The following is a 20,439-nucleotide window of genomic DNA, read 5'->3' on the forward strand; positions in this document are numbered from 1 at the left end:
GCTCGTTCGCCGCTCGTCGTTCGCTGTTGAAATCACGATTTGTACTAATTTCACATATTTAAACTGTGTGTGGCATGCGCGCTGCTCCAAACAGGCCGGTTGCCGTTGTTGTTGTTGCTGCTGCTGTTGGCCGTAAGTTCGTCACTTGCTCTTCGCTCCCCCGCCCCCTGGTCCGCACACCTTTCCGTTCGCTTTGCTCGTGTCGCGACTTGCGATCGTTGCTGTTGCTGCTGCTGCGACTGCCTGCTGCTGCTGTCGTCAACAGCCCCACGTTGCACAGTGGGCCCGATGCGATCGCACTGCGCATGTGGCAGCGGCTGCCAAACGGCGGCGACCATGAGATGCTGGAAACCAACGAGCACATACGTTGGCATCTAGGCAAAAGCCTATTTTTAAACAGCGACACATGGCACAGTGTGGCGATCGCAGTTTACGTGTTGCAAGTAGAAAAGCGTTGGCAAGAATCTCGTAGAACAAGGTGCTTCTTATAGAAAATTTAAACACAAAATAGTCAGATAGGCAACTATAGCCAAAGTTAATTAATAAATGCTTTGTCTTTATAGTGTTTATAGAAAAGTACACGATGAACTCATACTATTTCTACTTTATGCTATTTTATTGTTACTGAAGAAATTAAGAACAAGTAAAAAAAAATTAATAAATATAATTTTAAAACCCTCAACACGTAAGTTTGTCTTGAAAAAAAATATTCCTTAGTAATTTTTTTTTTGTCAAGCCGAATTTAAGTGTTTTCTCTGAGATAAACAGAACTGAATCATTATTTCATATAACAGCTTTTGCTCCACTGTGCTATTGGCCGCTAAAGCTGTAAATATTGTTGCTGCCTGGTCCTCTCACTCGCCCTCTCTCTCTCGCACTTCTCTCAACAGCACGGTTGAGAAGTTGTTATCGTTGCCACTGTCGTTTTTCCTGTTGCTGTTGTTGTTATTATTATTGCTGCTGCTGGACACAGCACAAATAATAACAACAACAGCAGAAAGCTCGAAAACACGGTAACAAATTTAGCGAGTCAGCAAAATAACAGAAAAAGAATCGAAAAAGGAATTGCATTTCACGGAGAGTTTGGACGTTTTCGGGCTTGTCTTTCACATATGCTGTTTCATTATACCCTTCTCAAAGAGTTTTGCCTATTTGGACAGATAAAAAAATCTTTTTTAAATCAATCTTTTTTAATTTAAGCGAATCATTATCAATAAATTATCATTTATATTACAGCTAGAAAAGAATGATCGTATTAAGATGTTCATTAATTTACATATTAATATGTATTTGATGAAGTTATTATATTAATAAATTAGGTGCTAGTGCTGATAGGGTATCGCTGTTTCGATCTCTATTGGACCTTCCATTTTCGTCTCTTAATCGCAAGGTGTCGCTCACGTAGGCAGCACTTTGATTTTGCATTCCCCTGCACTCTCTCCTTCTGCTGCTCCAGCGCGGGCACATGCATGCATACGTGCATATATGTATGTATGAATGTATGCACTCTCATTCTCCTCTGAATGGCGTGTCCTAAACCACGTGCGAATATTTTGTATAATTTCACCGAATTTCCGTGTCTCATTCGCACGCATGCACACATACAGACATAATTAGAGCAACTTAAGCGGACTTTTCTTATCAGTTTTGCATTTCGCCTTGCACAATCGCTACCTCTCTTTCTCGCACAGCTGTTTTGCATTGCGGAAGCTTTCGCGTCTTCTCCTTTTCTGTCCGTCCTAACGTCTCATTATCAAGCTGCGCCGCTGCCGGAGCTGACTGCGAAGTCGCAGCCGCTGCGACGTGTTTGCCGCACCTACGATAACGGTATTAAGCTGCTGACATGACCATGCACCTACCTCGACAAAAAACCGGTTCTACTGACCGCCGCATACCCTGCGCTACAAAAAACCAATAAAACTGCCACTTTGCTAACGCTTTAAAATGAAAGATATGCAGTTGCAATTAAAGAAGTCATGTGTGGTATATATTAAGAATTAAAAAGATATTTGCAACATTAAGCTAAAATTAATTGTTTTAAAATAAGTAGGGAGGGCCGTATAACTTTTTAATGTTGGGGAAGTTGGAGCTTACTGAAATATGGTTAATAATGTTGTTGAATAAAAAAATATTCTTCGAATATTTTTAAATTTTGTTGGACACGAAACGTTGCTTAGTTGATCACTTTGATAATGTAATAGCTTTTTAATACTAATTGTTCATATACCCATTGTTGATGAACACATATATGAACACATATGTACTAATTACTTTTGAATGATTGAATAGTTATTTAGATAATTGATACTTCGAAAGCGCTAGGTCTAAACATGGACCCCATGAAATATTGTACCCAATTTGATATTTGTACACATTTAAAAATGTTACGATGGTGGATATAACAAATTGTGCGATGAATAAAAGACTGCTGACTCATTAATCCCAATGTGTAAGCACTTCCTTAGTGGCCTTTGTGCCAATGCAAGTGCGTCCAGGCCAAAGTAGTGTGATTAATCGCCATTAAAAGCGGCGAAAATAACTTGGCCTGCAGCGTGACTGCGGCACATTAGACCCCATCCCAAATTGGCCCGGACTGCGTCAGGCAGGCAGGCAAACGAAGCGACTCGACGTCAGCGATGTGGCGCAAAGCTTTTTGCATTCAATTCTCGCTGCCAGTTGACAAATTGACGTTCAAAGTTGTTTGCGCAGCATTTCAGTTGCAGTTGCAGTTTCGGTTGCGTTGCCTGTTTTTCCTCTTCTTCCTCTTTTCTTCTTCTTCTTGTTCCAGCCCGTCTTTTCAACCGCTTTCCATCCGCCGACATTCAGGTTCCTTATTACGTTATGACTCTCGACGGTGCGAGAGTTCTCCCCACTTCGCTACCTTTAAATCTGATTGTGCGATTGAGTGCGAATGAACGATATAGCATAACACTGGCCTACAAAAGTCAGCATACGGACAAAGAAAAATTACTAAAACTACTAATTGCACATAAGGCCCCTGAAAAGTATGCAACGATTTATTGTTACTCCGAAAATCGAGATGATCACTTCGATAACTACTGTTTACTAATGCACTTACTGTGCACTTACTGTGCATGCTGTTTACTAAGGCAACCCATTTATATTCCGAAATTCGTATTAAGTTACAGTATACAGTATTAAGTATTAAGTTACAGCTGTTTTAAAGTTTTTTAGTAATGGTTTGATCACTTAAGTGTTATTTCCTTAGCCAACTTGAATAATGTAGAACCGATGACCAAACCTAATTGTTGCTTAATATAACATTAGAATTGATGAACTTTAGCTCACCGACTTTATTGCAAATAGTTATTTGTTGTATGTGTGTTTGTGCAAATACGAGCGAATACTTTCTATCCGCACTGTTTCGATAAGAAATATATAAATTGCAATTTCTGTTCCTGCTGCTGCTGCATTACTGTTGCTGCCAATTCAGTTTGTCGTTGCCATCTAAAATGCATTGAGCTGTCACATTAGAGCAGCAACTCGATACGTCAGGCGCTAGCCCCCAACAGCCCCCCCCCCTATTTTCCAACGCCCCCCACCCAGCCGTCCATTAGGGGAGCTCAGCGTTTTACTTGCAGTCAAACAATTTTTTTTATCAATCAGCTTTGAAGGTGTTACTGCAGTAGATGTTGCTGCTGCTGCGACTGTTGCAGTTGCTGCTGCCGCAGCAGCAAGCGTTTGTCGTTGCGTGCACTTTGGTGGAAATGGCTGTTGACGCTAGCTATATGGAATACTTATAAGTAAAAATACATATTTTTATTCAATTTGCAACATCACGTCGGGACGTCGCCACTCCGGCATTGTCTTTTGTTATTTTTACACTTGCCCTGGCACCACCGCACCACCGCACCAGTGCACCACCCCCGCCACCCCCTCGCTATTTATCTGACGATGTTTTTGCCCCCCCGCGTTTTTTCAATTATGCATCGCACAATGCTTTTCTTTCCTTTTGCCGTTCCGTTCCGTTCCTTTTCCTTTCATTTATACCTCTTTTGCAGCCCCCGCTCCCCCGGGGGCAACTGTTCAACTGTTTAGCCTGTCGGATTAGCCACGCAGCTGTCGCCGCGCTGGAAAAGCATTTCCCCATTTCCTCGTGCCAGTTAGTCGCCCTCCAAATGCAGTGCCAGTAAGTTGGCCAGTTAATGTCTTTGTGTATGGCGTAGACTTTCCGGCAAAGGTGTGGGAAAAACCCGTACTAGAAGTGGTAAGGCTGGAAGGAAGATACAAAGATACAAGATACAAATATGTGGATGCCTAGAATAAGAATCGAATGAGTTAAATAACAATAAGAACCAATAATGCCTTCACAATACTGCTAATTGTTTACAAATAATAATGAACGAAATAAATGAATAATGAATGGAACAATAATAATGAACTTAAACGAACGCTTATAAATATATAATGAATATTGCTGTAATTTTTTCGTTCTATCAACAATTACGAGTCGACAAAAACAGTAGCTTAACAAATGTTTTTTTAATGAATTAAAATAGTCTGCTCTTGCACTTTGTTCTATTGCTTTTTTTTATAATATTACCCAATTAAAATTAAGCATTTAAAATGTTAATAGACACAAATAAACAAATATTATCTATAACGATGTAACTTTCTTCTCACTGATGATCACCTTTTTGCTGCATAAACTATACACAAAACATAGAATTGATGGAAATATTTTTCCGCTGTGCATTTGCTTGAGTTTTGCCACTGATGCGTATCTGATGGCCAGCCTGCCCGATCCAGTCCGGACCGAGTTGGCCAAGTTAGCCGCGTGCTAACGGGAAGTCGACGTTGAGTGAGCGGCCAAAGGAAGTGCATTTGAATGAATGCACATCTGATAAAGCCTAATACCCATAGACAGCCGCTCCTCCGCACTCCACAACTCACTCGAGTGGTCAGCACTTGGGATCTGTTTAATTAACTTTTTGCTTTTGGCCGATTTGCGAAGGCTGCCAGCCAACGCCAACACAAAACAACGTGAGGCGTTCTGGAGACTTGCGGCTTTCATTTGCAACTTTGTTTGCTCATCGGCGATTGAATTACGTGTGCTTCAAAGAGTTTGTCTTGTATCTATCTATCTATCTATCCGTAAAGTAAAACAATATACATTAAGCTCTCTGAAATATAATTAACGAGCTCACAAACAAAAAGGTTGCACTTTGTTTGTTGCTATCTTTAAAATCGATGGAACAGCTAAAGGACAGTTGAATAAATTAGTATCAATTATACGTACTATGGCAGAAAACAGCATACGCGGGTCTGTATTAAATTACATCATCCATGTAAAGCCCGAACCCCAATTACGAAATCCTCTCAAGATCCAAGGGTCGTTATGGCAAGGTCCTTGCTGCAGAGATACTGGTCCTTCGTGCTTTCGTCGGAAAGTTTCGGGCATTCATTTAATTAGAATCCAAATCATTTGATAGGTACAAAGCCCTTAGTCATAGTGGCTCCTGTCCCCCGGGGACTATTCTATTGACATTGTTCTCAAACTTTCGCATCGCAGTGGCAGTGGAAGTGGCGGTGGAAGTGGCAGTGGCTTGGAATGGAATGGGCTCGAGTTGTTTTGTTGGCAAAGTTTCACAATATTTTTCTGCTGAAAAGATGTTAAAGGGTTGCCCGGGTCGTCCCATCGCGAAGGTATCGAGTGGGTTGGTAACTTGGTAACTTGGTCCGGTGAATGATAACGGTGTATGTACAGTCGTCGTCGACACCCTCTTTCAATTTTCGCATCCAACTTGGCTATTACCCGCTGCCCCATCCACCAACTGGCCCGCTCATTGTTCACTGTTTACTTTGCTACTTTAGTTCTTAGAGGGAAGTTCGAAAACGGAGGAGGGCATGCCACCACCCAGGAAAACAGCAACCACAACTTGTACCCTCCCATTTCGCCTGTCCTCTGCCTCGAAGATCTCCCATTCCAATCCCATCCCCACAGCCATTGACACAACTCCATCATTAAAACTTTAATGACCTTCCTGTGGGGATGCTGCTGCTCCGCCACCGCCGACGATGATGATGATGGGGATTTCTTTTCGGGGATACGCTGCAAACTTTGACTCCTGATATCGCACTCATTCGCTCACCCATTCAATTTGCAGTCTTGCGTCAGCTGCCGCTGACATTCTATTACTGTATCTTTCAGAACTATCTTCATCTGTATCTGGACACGCATTAAATGCTTTCTATTTAATGAGTTCTCGCCGATAGCCCATCCCTTCTGATTTGCACAGCGAAAAAATGTTATTATTTCATATATGTATATGCTATTTTTTAAAAGGGCTAAGTAATCAAACACATGTGCATTCACAATATTCCTTCATTTACTTCATTTTCGATTTGTTTGTAGGGATTTATCTCAGTGCACATAGTGAATTTACATGATTCGGAGCTCTGGCTGTTTAATTGCCTGAACCAGGATCCGGACACGGATATAGAAACGGATGGAGCAGGATCCGGCGCATATGGTCGGCTGGAGATGGGCTGGCCAGATCTATCACACAAGGTCTTTGACTCATTTATCATGTGTCAGAATGTTTAACTAAATGGCACTTTGCCGAAAAAGTTTGTGGGCCGCCGTGGTGGGGGGTGTTTGCTAAGTAGTTAGTTTTAATAGTTAGCCACTCGCCGGCCAACATAAATAACTGGCCACGCAAGTGGGCCGCTGCCCGTTATGGTTTGCGACCCGCCCCTTGGCCAAGTCAAGAAAGTGCTAACAATCTTCGAGATACTTTGCGGACGTTGTTAGCGTGATGAATGAGCCACCGAATGTGGCCCATGTGGAGTGGGCTAGATGCAGATGGAGATAGACACCGAAACAGGACCAGCACTTAATTATATGCAGCACCCGTCCCGGACAGCAAATGTCTTAATCGGAATTTTCCGTTTGGTTTTCCCTTTTTGGAACTAAGGACCAGAAAGAGAAAGTATTTGGATACATACAATATTATGGGGCTATGCAAATTTGAAAAATCAGTTTCTTAGCTAAAAACATATCAATCGCTTTAATCATATTTTTACTTCAGAACATACGTATTTATTTCTTGGCTGAACTTTTATATTCACGTATGTGTGCGTATTGATGATTTTCAATTCAGAGTGTTACACAATACAGCATCTGGTATAATAAAATAAGTTAGTCAAGCGGGCATTATACCATTTCCGTTCCATCAACCTTTTGAATTGCATCTGCATAGCCCGATATTATCCTCCCCTAATGATTTTGCGTTCCCCTAATGGACACGCCTCACATCATAGTTGAAGGATTCCCGGTATGACATTAAACATCATTGATGATGGCTCCTCATGTGCGAAACATTCGATTGAAGTTGAAATTGGAATTGCAGGCGCTTCGAGGGCTTTAATAGCATATAGCAACCCTCATCCGGAAATCGTTAAGGTCAGGTTGAAAGGGCAAGAGGCGCGGGGAGGGGTACGGGGCAAGGGGAAAGGGTGGCGGTTGGTGACAACTCGCGAGCTATGGAACATTTTTCGCTGTCGGGGTTCGCTTGATATTTGCATCTCATAGAACGGTCAATTGAGGGTTCGCATCGTTATCAGATGGTTTTGGCATGTCGGAAAAAATACAACATTCCGCTGTGCCATTTCCCTTTACCGTTACCGCTGCACTGCCAGAAATATGTAATATATATATTTACTTCAAAATATTAAATGAATTTAAAGAACTAGGGTTTGAATTAGGGTACTTCTGCTCTAAATAGCTGAGATAAGTATTTCTTAGGATTTCTCAGGGGGTTATTTTATTTGGCTTGCAGCTCATATCTATCATATATTAATATATAAGCTGAATATTTAGATATTTATAAAATCACCAAAGTTATTTGATCAATATTTGTTCTTTTTCGACTTTGTCCTTAGTTTGTCAGCTAAGAACGCGTTTTTGCAGTGCACAGTTAACGTTGTTGCCATTCCCACAGCCATTCCCATTTCCGCCTGGTGGCTCCTGCCGCCCGAATCCTGAATACCGCCCCTCCACCTCCCCCCTCGGACGTCGTTCGCAGTGCGTAATATCGTAATATCCTGCTCCTGCTGCGTTTTATGCCCGCCCGGCCATCCCAAGGGTTGGGCCCAACACTTTCCGCAATAAGTGTATTTACTTTTGGGCCTCGGCGATGGGTTTCGCAATAATGGATTTCATTAAGGCGCGGCCAACTATTCAGCCTCCTTTGCTTCTTCTCTCCCAACGTGCTCGATGTCCTGGCAGGAACGCCAATTCAAACTACGCCATGCGTAACAAATAAATTCATTAAGCGCAGCCAATGCCGCTCAAACATTATCATCAATGGACAGAGGCTAACAAAAGGAGCAGCCGTCGGGGGAAAGATGGGGGGGTTTGGTATACAGGGGGGCTGGGGAGGTCAACGTGGTTAGTGGCACCGGTAACCGGCTGACTGAATGATAATAACAAAAGCCGCTCGGCTTGGCACGCGTAATTAAGTCGCATGTACGAGCGTACACTTGAAGAAAATGTTAACCGCCATATAAGAAAATTTCTTTACCCAAAAACTGCATTTAAGCGGGGAATCAATTTACAGCAGGATACATGGCAATGCTATAGAAAATTTAATGGTATTTGGAGCACCTTTAGAGCTCCTTAGAATAAAAACTTGAAATTATAGTTCTTACGGTGCAAACAGCAAAAGTGCGCTTCTCTAGATTCTTAAGCGTTGCTGACATTTTTCCGAGTGTATGATCTGCCCTTAACCCTCAACGCTGCCAAACCTGCCTGGTTCAATGTTTATGATTATGGGTAGAACCGAAAAATAGGCAGCCACCGTGGCGAGGTCCTGTGACCAGGATTAACGTGAAATTGTCAAGTGTTCGTTGCTGCTGCTGTTGTTGTTGTTGTTGTTGTTGCTGCTGGTGCTCTTCCGGTGCGGCAGCGTTTAATTAAAATGTATATGAGCCGTGAGCGAGTGAAAGATGAGGACACATTCCGGCAAGCAGAGCGTTTCACTTCTGGAAAGGGGTAGCGGTTAGCCGGGTTGGTGCCAGCGACCGCAGAGCAAAAGTTATGGATGCCCTGCGATCCGCAGAAGCATCATAAATTTCAAATTAATCAATGGGCTTACGCCCAATGTCCTTCGCACCGATGGGGGGCTTACATTGAAAATTGAAACTTACGAGGCAACCCGAGGAATGCATAAATTCCTTGAGCCCCCAGATTTGCTCCTCTCATTTGCGCGGGTTTCCATGGCAGCCTGACACTTTTCCGCGATGGATGGAATGCCTCTTGTGGTTCGGTTCTTGTGGTTTTCCCGCTTTTCACCGCTTTTCCGTGCGGGAGTCGACTTGCAAATTGTCGGCCAGTTAACAAAACACTTCTTTAATTGGGGTCTCAGGGGTGGTGAAGGCGTGCTAAATGAGAAATAGACTGCTGGTAGCCAGTGTGAGAATTTTGATTGTCAATTAAAATTTTAGCAAATTTTAATTAAATCTAGTACGCGGTAGTCTCACATTTGTTTGATTAGTTTTCGGTGACTATTCTTCTGATGAAAGCCAAGACCAAACAAAAACTATGCAGGTAGTTTAAGTTTATTAATACAAGTTTCTACCCAGTATGTATTACAAAAATGTATCTGTACATAAATTGTATTCTGAATGATAGAAATAGATGTGAATTTTTCAGCATTTAACCAACTTTAGAATATAAATTCGCTGTTAATAAATTAAAAGATTCTTTCTAGCAACTAACAATATGTCGAAAGACACACAAATAACTTGTATCTTTCTGGTAAGAATTAAAATATAAAAGATGCTTCAAAGAATTGATATAATCTATATCTAAAGCTAATGTATAGCCGGCAGCTGACATCACCTCGAAAACGGAAGATTATCTGATAACTGCCACTTCTAAGACGCCAAGTTCCCATTTATGCCGATGATCTAATGCCTTCAAAAGGGGTTAACTGGTACGGGTACGCTTGTCTTTGGCTAATTTGGCAAATAAATTGTAATTTAGCTTAGTAATAAGCTTAAATTGTAATTTTTCGTATGCATCGTTGTTATCAGCAATTTATCTCGAGAATTATGTAATATTAAATTGTGTTTTTACGACGCTACGCAATCGAGATGCCGTCATATCTGTGTACCAACTAGCAATCAGAATAACCTTTAGAATCGCACCTGGGCTTGGTCGGCTTTTGGCTAATTGCGGCCCTTGTTTTGGCTGCCCTCAAACCGGGGCCAAATAAATGGGCGGCTCTCGGTGGATTCATTAGGGCACAAAATTGGAATTTATTGCGGAGATTTGAAAGCCATACAGGGTCGGAGTTCTACGCAACACACACGTGTGCGTCGGGCCAAAACGGAAAGAAGGCAAGAAAACCCTTTGCCGGCCGCCGACAAGAGCAACAATAATGGCGTAATGGGTTAATTAGCCATATCCAAAGGCACAACGATGGCCCTAAAAGCCTTTCAGCTGCCCAACAATAAGTCAGCAAAGTGTTACAAATATCACACTTAACGGCCGGCAAGAACTCACCCAACGAAAATATACAAAAAAAGCGAAAGAATAAAAAAAAAAATAGGAAAAGCAAGACGCAAAATAACCGAAAAGAAAAACACAACTCGACCCGGTAATTAATCAGGGGTAATAAGCGCAAAGTCAAAGGTAGAACCGCTCGTATTTCAAGCGCGTATCCGTGAGATACGCAACAGTCGGTCCACATGCAAATGGCCAGGAAGGAAGGCAAGCCGGCTGGCTAATACTGGATCTGGAAATGGAAAAGCCAAGCGGCGAAACTAAAAAATTAAATGTATTTACATAACTCCCACCTCCGGCTGTGCGTTTTGAGAAATGCCAAGCGGCAATGGCCCGGATAGCGTTTGCATTTCTCATAATCATAATTTACGCCAAAAAGGTTGCGAGCCGAACAGCTGACCTGGCGGTAACGGTCGCACAGTGGGCTCTCTATAATTATCTCAATTATAATGCTTTCAAGAAGAGTTTGTGGGCTTGGCGAAATGCCAGGACTGGCCATTCGCCAATTAAAAAATAATTGCAATGTTTTTCTTTTAGGCCTTCCTCTCAAGCCAGTATCATCACTTTTTAGTGTGGAGTAAGGCAGTAATATTGGCATCAAAATATAAAGTATTTTAAATATTTTATAATTTGTAAGCATATTTAATTGTTGGATTTATTCAAAGGATATTTTTTCAATTAAAAGTATCTTTTATTTTGCTTTAGTACTAACTTAAATGTTTCCGAATATAACGTTCATTTGTAATGCAAAATACCACCTCATAAATATATTTCTTGGGACTTTGAATATATATTTTGACCATAATTTAGACAAGGACACCCACTGTGGCAGGTCTACGCATATGCGTGATAATTTCGCGCCTCGAAGGCGGCTGAAAATGTTAATTAAATGATTTTCCCAGCCAGGGTCCAAATGGAAAACAAAAAGCAACAAAAGCGACGATTGTGGCCACCGACTACTGACCACCACCACCAACATCGGTCGATTGGTCGGTGGGTCGGTGTTTCGCTGGTTTTTGGTGGTTGCCAGCGCCGGAAAAGTGGCTAGAATTATGCATTACCGAAGGCTTTTGTGGCAGCAGCGGTATATATTAGCGCCCAGATAGCAATCGGCTCTGTGGTCTGGGGTCTGAGGTCTGGGGTTTTGGGCCCTGGGACCGGGTCAAATGATTTTGCATATCGCCGGCCGTTGGTAAAAATGTCATGCCCAAAATGGGGGAGGTTGAAAACGCTGAGTGACGACTGACAGGGCCTCAAATAGGGACGGCTCACGCACAATTCAAGGTTTTTCTTTGTTTTTTTTTTTTTTTGGCCAGCTAACTAACCGCGGCAGGTGATATAGCCAGTGGTCGGTACCCCGCCCCCTGCCTTGCCCTGCCCCGCGCTTCACACGTCAACGCAGCAAAGCCGAAAATTAGTTAACATTTTTTGGTATTCGATGCCCTACACCTGCTCATTAGCCCGGGTCCATTTGCTCTTCCTGACAGCGTGAGAAGTGGACAGGAACGGCAGGAACTTCATTTCTATTTTTCATCCTAATTAATTAAAGTATATATGTACCCATATACCTTCTACCTATGCAATATTCCATGTTGATAATCAAAAATAAATCTAATAATAAGTAGAATGCTTACAAGTGAAGCCATACTTTTGATAATTGAAACGCATGTATCTGCCAACTACCTTCAGAATAAATACAATTCAATTTGGCTCTAATGGGTATTATTTCGAAAGGTACAATGGCAATGGAAGTGATAACCTTTCAAACGTACTGTCTGTTTTTTGGCCCAAAAAGATCATTAGCCAAAAGATCTCAGGAAGTTGAAAGCAAGCTGCTTAGACAACTTTTCAGATTTGATCGATGATCGATCGCCTCACTTCGATGAAGTTGTCTACGAAAGAATCGTTGTAAATGATCGAGGAATCCATGGAAATGCACATTAATCTTATTTGATAGATTGGGAGGAGTATAGAAGTATCCCAGGACTACTGAAGAATGTGCGGAAACATCTTAATGTGTGACACTCTCAATGAGAACAAATTATCGGCTGGCTAATTGAATCATTGACAACTGATGGGAATTTTTTAACCATGCTAACGGCAGTTTAATGAAAATACAAATTTCAGTTTGTTGGAATAGAAAACTGTATAGAATTCAACAATAGCTTTGTATTAAAGATCGTGAGGCCCACAAATTTATTGGGCTTTTAATGCGTATGAAAGTATGGGAAATTGGTAGGTCACGTTGCGCATTTGAAGTACATTTATAGCATATTCATAAACTCAAATTGGTTTCAAGACAGTGGGATCGCGTATGCCCACATTGTAATTGAGATCACGTCACACTTTGAACATTTAAAAGTGTAATGCATTTCAATATAAAGAACATAAATATGTCGCTTAAGAAATCGTGAGTACCAATTATAATTATGTAAGGCTGCCTAACAATTAAATTCAAACTCTTTCGTTGAAACTCGTAGTTCTAAATAATTCAACATGAAATTGTCCCTAAAAATGTGTAGACATTAATTAAAATATTTATTTGTATCTCATATTTGAATTTGTTTCCTGCTTGAATTAGAGTATCAGAATGTCGTCAAATGGAATAGGCTTAGGCACTTTTACCCCGCCATAATTTCTTTTTTCGATAGAAGAAATGGGGAGAACTGGAGTAACTGGGGGCGGGGCAGGGGCGTTAGTCGTACCCCACACTCATTATGGGCATTTTCAACTTCTGGTTGAGTTGACGAGTGACGGGGGGTTGGGCATAAAAAGAGGCTGGGGGGCAAATGGTTGGAGGAGCTGCTTCTGCCTCAGCTGTGGCATTTTCAATTGTTGCTAATGAGTGCCACAAATTAATTAGGTTACTTCGTTACGCTGCCTCCGTCGACATTACATGACCATCAGGTTTGGTGGGTCTGCTTTTTCGGGTGGGTTCCCTCTCCCACTCCCCCTCGCCGACGAAATCCACAGCCCCCATCCGCGTCCCCACCGATGGTGGGCAGTGATAGTTGTCGAAAATTAGCATAAATTTCTCTTTCATTTTTTGTTGTTGTTTCGTTTCTTTTGGTCTTTCCACCGTTTTACCTTGTGCGCATGGAAAATTGAGCAATTTTCCGACGTTTTTCATGTTCGTGCAGCAAGAGTGAATTATTAATTTAAAATCCCCTTATCACGGAACGGAAACTTCTATTCACGTTGCGATCTTATCGCGCATAATAGATGGCCAACGAAAACAAATCCCCAGATTCAAGTGCTCTCCAACTCAGTGGCCTATCGATTGCCAAAGATGACGGCACACAACTTGACCGCAACCAATCCGAATTAGTTTCGGATTATCTCTTACACAATTGCACCAGATAATTGAGGTAGCAGGGCATACATATATCAAACCACTCGGAGTTGGAGGGAGTGGAAGGCCCAAGGAGCTGAGGAAATATATCAAAGACTCAGGTAAATGATTCAACCTCTGTCTGGAGTCAAAACCACATAATTATAAGGCTAAGGATTACCTCAGCTATAATTCAACTAAATCGGTTCGTGTTTTGAGGATTCGAGGGGTAAGAAGTTAGGAGTAATCCTTAAAGTCCGTGTTTTCATGTTCTTGAAAACATGGTACACATCTTTTAATTGTAGGCCAATAAATCCTTAGAGCCCGTACCTTAAATACTCATTCCATCGAAAAGTTATATAAGGTAAACCTATATTTCGAAGGAGAAAAAGTAGTATTTCTCCTTCGAGACTTATTAAGACCATTTCCATTTGATATGGGTAGTACAAGACATCGAGATAACTCCTGAGCATTCTGCAATTTGTTATGGCTCAACTCCATTTAAAGTTATTCCTTATTTATCTACCCCTTTTTTAGATGAAATCAAAGAGCTTCTTCCAGGAAACCCTGCTTGCAGGATAACTATTCACAAGGACTATCTGCAGAAAGAAAACCCTTAGCACATTTTTGGCCTTGGGCAAATGTGAAATGTTCAATTTTGACTTTTCCCATGTATGGAACGGGAATCAAAAATGGGCACAGCGAATTGAGTAGCTACTTGCTAACGCAGCTCACTGGAAAAAATATTCCAAAGTAAAATGTGTACAGCATGCAAAAGAAAAATACATTTTTGGTCTTCAATGTGTACCTGCTATTAAAAAAATAACATTTTGTATATTGAACAGCTAATTAAATTATTTAAATCATTTCTAATAGAAATGCAACCAATCGCAGTTATTAGAGACATATGTTTGAAGTCGAATTTTGCCGCAGTGTCTTACCTTTTTTCCCTCCATCTTTTGGCCAAATAGTGGGGATTATTAGGGCTTAGTTGCGTGTGTGTGTGTGAGAGAAGGGAAAGGGGTGGGTAAGCCGAAAAGTAGGGGAGGGGAGGGGAGTGTGTGAGGGCCAGCACAATTACACATGCACAAAGGATACGCCTAAGCGGCTTATACCAACGCATCCCGAACGGTTCGAAATGAAACCAAATGTGGCAGTCAGTGGCGTGGTGGAGAGGGGGGTGGGGGGTCCTTTGGTAAATGGGGCTGGTGGTGCGGGGGTGGCTGTGGTTTCCGGCTTGGTAAGCGCCCTATTATGAACAGAAAAGTAACGCTAATGAGTAAATCAAGTGCACATGTGTGCCGTTGAACTGGAATACCCCTCTTAGCCACTAGCCCCTTGCCGCCAGAAACCTGTACCCTCTCCCCCTCACCCCCTTGGAGCACCCGCTCCCGTTTCGGATCCTTTGAAGCTGCGCCAAACGGCGTGTTGAGGCATAAATAAGCGCCTTCTTTGCCACTGCCTCCTGCCTCCTGCCTCGCTCTTCGGTATTCGGTCTCCTCTCTCCCTGCCACTCCGTTCAGCCAGCCACTTGGCGCTGTTTTAATAGCTAAATTATGTAATCATGATGTGTGATACTAACACACACACACGCCCAAACATGTCCTGGTATTTATGCAAATCCTACCGTTACTTCTTACAATAAACTTTTACTGTGCTCCACACGGCGAAAAACCAGGAGAAGTTGAGCTATAACTATTTTTATGGATATTTCAGAATCACGTTCTATAGCATCATAAAATAATGAAATATTTCCTTATATTAATGTAATATAAGAAAGTATTTCTTGACAAAAAATACTTGTTGGTATAATGTTGATATCTTGATTGAATAGATAGTTCAGTTTTTAGTTCCAACAGGATCCCTACATATTTATGTAATTTATCTTATATTTATATTATTATATATTATATAGTTTGTATATTTCTTATAAATATGTATCTTGAAAGTACATTTTCCTTGTAACATAGCAAAGATTAAATTTCAGTATGCGCCTATTCTATTTTTCTTAGTGCAGTTTCCACTCCCCTCGTCTTTTTAATTTGAAATTTTTCATAATGAGCAGCGCAATGGGCGGAATACAGGATGGCTTGTGGGTGGCTTAGGGGGGTCGCAGTTCGGGACGTTTGACGTTGCCATAGTGTGAAGATTAAATTCTACTAATTAGAGATGCCAAGTGAATGTTCGCGCATATGTGTGTGCGTGCGCACATGGGTGTGTGTGTGTGTGAGTAAGTAAGGGGATATGTGGGCGGCTGGGAGGGGGTTAAGTAATGGCGTTGAACCGAAACCATCAAAGCAGCCAGCTTGGCAACACAATTCCCCCTAGAATCCCGCCAAGCCCTCGACTCATTATTGATATGCCAAGCGTAAGAAGTTCAAATCCTCGAAACAAACTACAAAGAACCATTACATCCACAGTAAACCCACACACACGCCTGCTTTTCCCGGGTACGCATCTGTAATTTCCTTGGCGCCATTATAATCTTTGGCTTCCACTAGTCAACGGCTTTCGACAGCATGGTAATCCGGGTTCCCTAACGAAATCAGGATTATGATGACGATGTGAGGGCGACATATTTGGGTTTTGGTTAGCGCTGGCAACCACATAAAAGCGCGATTTGCACAGCAATTTGACATATTGGAAAAATTACGACGACTCTCTAAAAATATATTGCATACTTTCTGGAATAATTCGCAATGAAGTACTGCTTGCTCAGTTGTCCTTTAGATTTCATTCAGTTGCTGATTCATTTATTTATGTTGTTTTGGAAATATGAACACATTCGCACTGTATCAAGATCCATTGCGCGGCGAGCGCCTCAAAATATCGGAAAAGCAGATTGGCGGCAGTGTGGTGCCCCGGAAAATTAGTCTCTCGGATCCGATTCTTCTGCGGCACATCCTCTGCCTGATGATAGTGGTGCACAATAGCTTCCACCTTATTCTGTGCTGCAGGCAGTTGCGATTGTGTAAAAGCACTTCCGTGCCACCGAAGCAAATGGAGGGCGCGATGTCGCAAGAAGCCTTCAAGGTGGGTTCTTCTTAGATTAGCTTGTATATTCATATACAAAACCATAATTGAACGACAGTTGAGTGATGTTGCAGGCATCCAAGGATAAGCAACTCCATGCCTCATATCTGGAGATTTTCAATATAGCATTAGATACATTGTATAGCTGCCTTGATATGTATCTTTGCACTCTGCCGTATCTGTGGAAACTCACGGTAGGATGGTATCGCTATGCGGATAGCACTTGGCTGAATGTGACATTTATGACTCTACTCTCTACGTACTTGGTAGTGCGGAAGTTGCCCTCACTATTTTACGAGAAACTGACCCTGGATCCGAGATACAATGTGGATCCTGAAAAGACGCCGCCCTTGCTGGGCTTGATTTGTGCCCTGGTTTTTGTCGTGGTGTTCCTACAGGCAAGTTATTATATAGTGTTCCATACATAGTTATATTGTACTACTTTTCAAACCTCCCCAGGTTGCAGTCATTCCGCTGACTGCGATCTTCATGGTTATTCATGAGCTAACCGAATGGTATTTCACACTCTTCGTTTGGCCAATTCTGGTGGGCTTGTCCGCACTGATACTGGGATTTATTGGACTGTTTGGAGTGCCCTGTTTGGGCAAGAGTCACAAAATGAATAACACCGATATGGACGATAGCCTGAAAGCGGTAGTGAAGGACTTCAAGTTTCCGGGCCGAGTCTACATGGTTCACACCTTCCACGTGGGTCGTCCCACTGCCTGGGTAATGGGATGCTGCTGTTGCCTGCGTTTGGATATCCACGATAACCTGAAGATGAATCGCGGCTTTAGGTCCGATGACTTCGACTGGGGCCAGATGGGTGCTGGTCTGAATGACGAGCAGCTGGCGGCCTTTGTGGCCCATCAACTGGCCCACTGGCGTCTGTGGCATGTGGCAAAGGGACTGGCACTGATATACTTTCACCTCTTGATATACCTACTGCTTTTTGGGATCTGTAATAGATGGATAATGCTGTACGAGGCGGCGGGCTTTACGACATTCTATCCCATTTCCGTGGACTTCTGGCTGGTGTACAAGTACGTAATGCCCATATATCACGACATTTGGACTTGGATAGCGTTCTTCTTTATACGGCACTTTGAAAACGCCGCGGATGCCTATATCAATCGCCGGGGTTACGGACCAGCGATGAGGGCCGCCCTGCTCAAACTTTTTGCGGATGACTACGAGTTTCCCTATGTGGACCGCTGCTACCTCATGTGGCATCGCCTTCGTCCGTCGATCCTGCAACGCATCGATAATCTGCAGCGATTGGATGAGGAAGGTGGTGCCTCCATCGCATAGTATCTGAACTATTAGGTAATTCATTTTACATCATAAATTAAAGGAATGTAATTAGCCAGCATGTATCCTTAAATATACCAAGCACTTCCTTGTATCCTAGTTATCTCCCCTTCCGCTACCAGAAGTCCTGAAAGAGAAGAGTGCCTGACAGTCCTGGGATTTAACTTTAAATGTGCGGCCAGAGAGCAGGCGAGTTTTCCTGTCCCAGCCGAAACTTTTCCGTTGTGTTTTAATTAAAATTCGTTTCAAATAAGCCGCTGTCACACCGCTCCCCCCTCGCCCGGTGCCCGGTTCTGCTACCGATTTTTCTCTTTGGGCGTTAAAAGCTAATTTCCCCTCTGTGCGAGGGTTGCACAAACCGCATCTGAGGCTGCGAAAAGTCTTTAAACTTTGAAAATTAATATCATAGTTTCATAGCTTCCGAAACTGGAAGACAGACTTTATTCTACTTTAAGTCATATTTAGGTTACGTATGCGAAAATTTAAAAGGCCAACTAGTGTGTAATTTATATCTTTATAGGAACTAGTATTGCAGAATTTGATGAAATATTTAAGGGTTCATTGGGTGAAGAAAATTGCCATATTTTTAATCTGAACCATCTGCATCCATGGCGCAAACGATTAGGAATATTGTTTACGGCTTTTTCGCACAGGTTCCCCATTTTGCGGTGCGTTTTGAATTTAATGCCGTTTTTATGCGGCACAGACTTTTCCACCTCACTGTGCGGCTTTTTTGAGCCCACTCTGTCGATTCATTGTCTTGGTAATAAAAACTTGCGTGTTTAAATGGCAAAACTCCCGCAGAAATGCCCCTTTTGCCTCGCGAGATATTGAAACATTTACCACGCTATATGTATTTAATATTTTTATAGGTAAACACGGCTGGTGTCTATTTTTTAACGACCGCTCGACAGAATTATATTTTATTTTTCCCTCCAAATTTATTTTAAATGCCTTTCGACGACATTAAAGTTAATGTGCCACCGAACAGTGGCAGTCAAATAAGTTGGAGTAAGACGATTATCAAATACCCTTTTAAGTGGTCACTTTTGCTTAAGTATTTGTGTATAACTCAAAAGGTTACCACATTTTTTAAGCTATTTAAAAAATCCTAAATTTGTTTTTGAGTTTATACCCATGCGAAAAGTGGAATACCCTTAGGTAGAATATACAAATTTATAAAAATTAAGACCAAAATAAAAAGCCCCAGCAGCGATCGTAAACTTTTGGTTCTCGACACCAACTGGAAATTGAAACCGCTTACATTCGGTGGGTGGTGGTGGGTGGTTTGTTGATTGGTGGCTGGGTGGCTTGGTGGGTGGTGCTGTGTTTGGGGTGTAAAATGGTAAGTCTCATTTATGACCAGAACGAGTAGAGAAAAAATTGCGAGTCCGTCGCATTTTTCCAGCCATCCTCCTTCATTTTCCACTTTGCTGCCATTTTGGAACGCAACTTAATTAGCCAACGACTTTAAACGGATTGACGGTTGCAAAGGGACGGAGTGAAGGGTATCTGAGGGGAGTTAGAGTCTATCTCTGAGCGAGTTTTCTCGCTAAATCAATTACACAATCAAACGGCTGACAATTTTCAGCTCAAAGCGAGGGTAGGTGAAATTGGATGCCAGCCATTTCTGGTACACCAAAAAAATGTATTCAAAAAGTGCGCAACCCAACTTTGTAAAAGAAAGTTGGATGTTTTTTGGCCAGCAATAGATTATAATGACATATAGGATAGCTAAAAGGAAAAGGGCACTATTTTGTTTTAAGCCTAATTTGATCATTCAAGCTCTTGGGCTAGCACATTTTCGTTCTCTGTAGGGCATTCATTCACATGCAGATAAGTGAAAAATGAAACATAGCAGAAGGGGCGGCTGCAGAAAGGGGGCAGTGTGGCATGGGCGTGTTGCAGACGCATGTGGATGGAAGAGGTCCTGGGATAAATGCGTTCTTTCACAATTCACTCTTGACAGCAGCCTGCACCGACCACCACCACCGCCCGTGGCGGCCCCTAGCGGTGACAAACGGAGCTGCCTCCCTGCAACGCCCCCCGCCCCAAACCCAACCCCACCCCCTCCGGCCCCATCCTGGATTTCACTTTGATGTTTTACTTTTACTGCCTCTTGACGCTGGGGCTTCTGCTCGGGCTCTATGATGATTTCTTTCCTGAAATTATATTTTAACTGCCAGTCAGCCTCGGCAACGCAAACAAACCACCACCCACCACCCCACCTACA

At 42.3% G+C, this 20,439-nt stretch overlaps 1 protein-coding gene across 1 annotated transcript; it reads left to right on the top strand.

Annotated features, from left to right (window-relative positions):
- Positions 1-16,629: 16,629 nt before the first annotated feature.
- Positions 16,630-18,213, top strand: LOC6544175 (CAAX prenyl protease 1 homolog). The gene is made up of 3 exons (XM_001972336.3): positions 16,630-16,895; positions 16,970-17,293; positions 17,355-18,213. The coding sequence occupies exons 1-3, from the start codon at positions 16,638-16,640 to the stop codon at positions 18,204-18,206; spliced, it is 1,434 nt and encodes a 477-aa protein (XP_001972372.1). The 5' UTR covers positions 16,630-16,637; the 3' UTR covers positions 18,207-18,213.
- Positions 18,214-20,439: the final 2,226 nt, after the last annotated feature.

Source organism: Drosophila erecta, unplaced genomic scaffold, assembly GCF_003286155.1.
Source record: "Drosophila erecta strain 14021-0224.00,06,07 unplaced genomic scaffold, DereRS2 tig00000021-arrow-pilon, whole genome shotgun sequence".
NCBI lineage: Eukaryota > Metazoa > Arthropoda > Insecta > Diptera > Drosophilidae > Drosophila > Drosophila erecta.

Coding starts and splice junctions, on each gene's coding strand:
- LOC6544175 (XM_001972336.3), top strand. CDS start 16,638: ATGAACACATTCGCACTGTATCAAGATCCATTGCGCGGCGAGCGCCTC. Junction 16,896..16,969: donor TGTCGCAAGAAGCCTTCAAG/GTGGGTTCTTCT, acceptor GTGATGTTGCAG/GCATCCAAGGATAAGCAACT. Junction 17,294..17,354: donor TTGTCGTGGTGTTCCTACAG/GCAAGTTATTAT, acceptor AAACCTCCCCAG/GTTGCAGTCATTCCGCTGAC.